The 3,533-nt window shown below is 55.4% G+C and overlaps 1 protein-coding gene across 1 annotated transcript; it reads right to left on the reverse strand.

Moving 5' to 3' along the window:
- Positions 1–251: 251 nt before the first annotated feature.
- LOC123051298 (UDP-glycosyltransferase 88F5) lies at positions 252–2,113 on the reverse strand. Its single transcript, XM_044474144.1, has one exon. It carries the CDS (start codon positions 1,994–1,996, stop codon positions 575–577), a length of 1,422 nt encoding a protein of 473 aa, XP_044330079.1. The 5' UTR covers positions 1,997–2,113; the 3' UTR covers positions 252–574.
- Between the last annotated feature and the right edge of the window lie 1,420 nt (positions 2,114–3,533).

Raw genomic sequence — 3,533 nt, forward strand, 5'->3', positions numbered from 1 at the left:
ATATTTTTCTAAACAGGGAGTACTAATTTATATGATGTAAAAGAACTGACATTCGAGACTCTTTTGAATCATCGACAACAACAAGATAACAAGCACTAAAGCAAAACGGACAAGGCCAAGAGAACAGGCTAAACGAGCTTTAAGTCCAGCAAGCAGAAGCAAAATCAACTGGCCAGAAATAGTTGCAAGTAAAAAAGAGCCGATAACAACACAAAACAAACAACATACAACATGAATCTTGGAACACAAAGTGATGGTGGCAGATTCAATTGACCCAGAATCAAAACACAAGCAACTTACATTTAGCTAATGGTAATTTCACAGTTCTCGCTTCCCTCTGACCCTAGCATATCCATGACTATGAGCTTGCACTATCTCTTCTCAGCCAAACCAATCAAGTATAAACGTGATGTGTTTTTTTCTCTGATCTTTCGTTATTGGTCATGAACATCAATCTAGTAGTACTCTGATCAAAATACATGAATCAATCAAGTATTAATATGACGTATTTTTCTTTTGCCGGAAATATATCGGTGACCATGAGTCGCACTATCTCTTCTCAGCCAAACTCACGTCATTGCCCACGTAAAGGGAGCATCCAGCCCTCGACCAGTCGCGTCAACGTCAAATTCGACTCCCCACCCTCAACCAGCGCCTCCTTGGCCCGTCGCATAGCCGCCGTCGTCCGCTCCCGGAGCACCCTCCCGCCGTCGGAGTCGATCAACCACCTCACCTTCGACGCCACTTGGTCGGCTTCCACCACCTCCTTGTCATATCCATCCATTGCCACCGCCAGGCCCAGCTCCTCTTCCAGGAACACTCTGTTCATCCGCTGCTCCGCGTACAGCGGCCAGGCCAGCATGGGCACGCCGGCCATGACCGACTCGAGCACGGAGTTCCACCCGCAGTGCGTCACGAAACCGCCCACGGCGCCGTGCGCCAGCACGTCGCGCTGCGGCGCCCATGACTTGACGACGAGACCCGTGCCCTTGGTCCGCTCCAGGAAGCCCTCCGGGAGGAGAGCGTCGAGGTCCGGCTCCGGCGGCTCCTCAAACTTCTTGGCCGGGTCGTCGTTGGGCGGACTCCGCACGACCCACAGGAACCTCTTGCCGCTCGCCTCCAGGCCAATGGCGACCTCTCTGATCTGCCTTGCGTCGAACACGCCGAGGCTGCCGAAGCAGAGGAACACCACGCTGGCGGTGGGCTGCATGTCCAGCCATGCCAGACACTCGTGGCCGCGCTTCACGCCCACCTCCTCCGACTTTATCAGCGGCCCGATGCAGTAGACCGGCGGCGTCGGGAGGCCGGGAGGCGTGCAGAGCCCGGCGCTGATGGCGTCCACCGCGCGTGGCTCGAGCGAGCGGAAGGTGTTGACGATGATTCCCTGGGAGCGGCAGAGGTCGGGGGACACTCTCAGCGACCATATGTATGCCGGGTCGTCACGGTCCATGAGCGGCTTGGGGAAGTGCGTCGCCGGCAACACGGGGATCCCCGGCACGTGCACGAGCTCCTCCCCCATCTCCCGAAAGCTGGCCGCGCTCCGAGCATGCAGGACCGGCAAATACAGGAAAAAAGCCAGGGCCTCGGCGGGAGACGTGAAGAAACAGTACCCGTGGACGCCAAGCTCGGCGGCGACGTCGAGCGCGATGCTGCAGAAGAAGTCGACGACGAGGACGGCCGAGGAGGCGCCGGCGAGGAAGCCGCGGAGGTGCGGGATGGAGAGGCCGGCCACCTCGTAGGTGACCGCCTCGGGGTGGTCCGAGTCGAGCGGCGGGACCTCGACCTGCGGGAAGCAGTGGAAGGAGATGGAGGGGTTGGCCGCGGTGACGCCGGCCAGGAAAGGCCCCCTCGCGCTGGTGTCGACGAACGGCAGGCTCACGATGACGATGGTGATGGCGAGGCCGCGAGCCGCGAGGACCTTGCCGAGCTCGATCATGGAGACCAGGTGGCCCATGCCGGGCGACGGGTAGAGCACCACCTGCTTCCGGCCGTCCATCGCGCGCGCCGACGAGCGGTGTCGTATCGTATCTGTTCTGCTCTGCAGCGAATTGTGTACGCTCTGCTCCTGGGTGTGGTGTCTGCTTTGGCGTGTGGATGTAGATGAACGACGGAACGAGAACCAACCAGCTTATAAGCGCCACGTAACACTACCTGTGACCACTTGTTTCCCTTTTAAATAAGGTATACGTAGAGTATATGGACTTTATTCCTCGACGATGGGCGCCATCAAACTTCACAATTAGGGGTAAGTTGTTCGTGGGAGGTTCAAGCCATTTCTTTTCCATCCTTCGCGGGTCCGGAACATGCGAAGTTGTTGGCTTGTCGGCGTGGTGTTCAGCTGGCGATTGAAGCCGGCACTTGGAGGAGAGGACTGTCCTCAAGACAACAATCTAGACGTCAAACAAACTTTATCTTGGACGGAGCTAGCTAGATCCCGGTACGGGCCTCTCATAGAAGAGATTAAGGGAGCTTTTGTCTCTCAGGATGAATTTCGTGTGTGTTGGGCTAGGCGTTCCGCGATCGTGTGGCGCATAACTTAAGTAGGGATGGCTGCCTCGATAAGTTGTGCAAGATTTGGTTTTCGATTCCTCCCTGTGGTATTCATGACATTATTGTGGCTGAGGCCACTTAGTTAATAAAATGGTAGTGGCGTTTTTTCTAAAAAAAGTGAGAAATAACAATAATACTACACTCACGGGCTCATTATGGGCCTTTTACACAATCTTCCTGGCTAGACTCCCTCCTCCCCCCTCTCCCTGAATTTCAGACGGTGTTGGCCCCTTACCCTACTTTCTTCCAATTAGATTTGCCCAGGTAAGCATTTCATAAAACCCGTAAGTCCGTGATTGTAGCATTACTCGAGAAATAAGGGATTTTTGATCGGACAGGTGCCCCACGCCTACCTTGGTCCGTTTCTTCCATGCACACGTCCTCCGCGTCGCACGCACTTGTAACGGCCTCCTCTGCTCGTTTCTCTACCTCAATGCCGCCGGATCTGAGGAGAGGACAACAACGAGTGTGAGAGGGGCGACCATGCAACAAGCACCATCCTCGACCAGATCGGCGTCCGACGTAGGAGGCTTGTTGTGGTCGTGGCAGCAGCCTCTTCAGCCGTGTTACCCGATGAACTCCACACATGGGGGAGGCATCTACATGGGCCTGCGGTGCCACGTATAATCGCCGACGTCGGCCTTGCCGCGGAAGAGGGCTAGGCCGCCTGCGTCACCGGTCAAGTTGCATTGGTGACGAGGAGGGGGAGCAGCCACGCCGGAAGGATGTTGTCCGCAGTGCCCGCATCCTCGTCCTTGATCTTTCCCATACAGTAGGTTACCTTCGTTGGTCGAGCTCTCCCAGACCGGCACCGCCCCAGTCGGCTTGCAGCTCATCCTGCCCAAAGACAAGTAGATAGGAATCATGAAGCTACCTCCTTCCCAATCAATAATTTCCCGTTCTGTTTTCAATTCAATTTATGATTTGTATGGTCTCGTGCAAATTGTTAATGAAGGTGTCAGTTCTTTTAATCTTCACTACCA

The sequence above is a fragment of the Triticum aestivum genome, chromosome 2D (assembly GCF_018294505.1).
Source record: "Triticum aestivum cultivar Chinese Spring chromosome 2D, IWGSC CS RefSeq v2.1, whole genome shotgun sequence".
NCBI lineage: Eukaryota > Viridiplantae > Streptophyta > Magnoliopsida > Poales > Poaceae > Triticum > Triticum aestivum.

What these genes read in the sequence shown, in the direction of transcription:
- LOC123051298 (XM_044474144.1), bottom strand. Translation starts at nt 1,996, where the DNA reads ATGGACGGCCGGAAGCAGGTGGTGCTCTACCCGTCGCCCGGCATGGGC.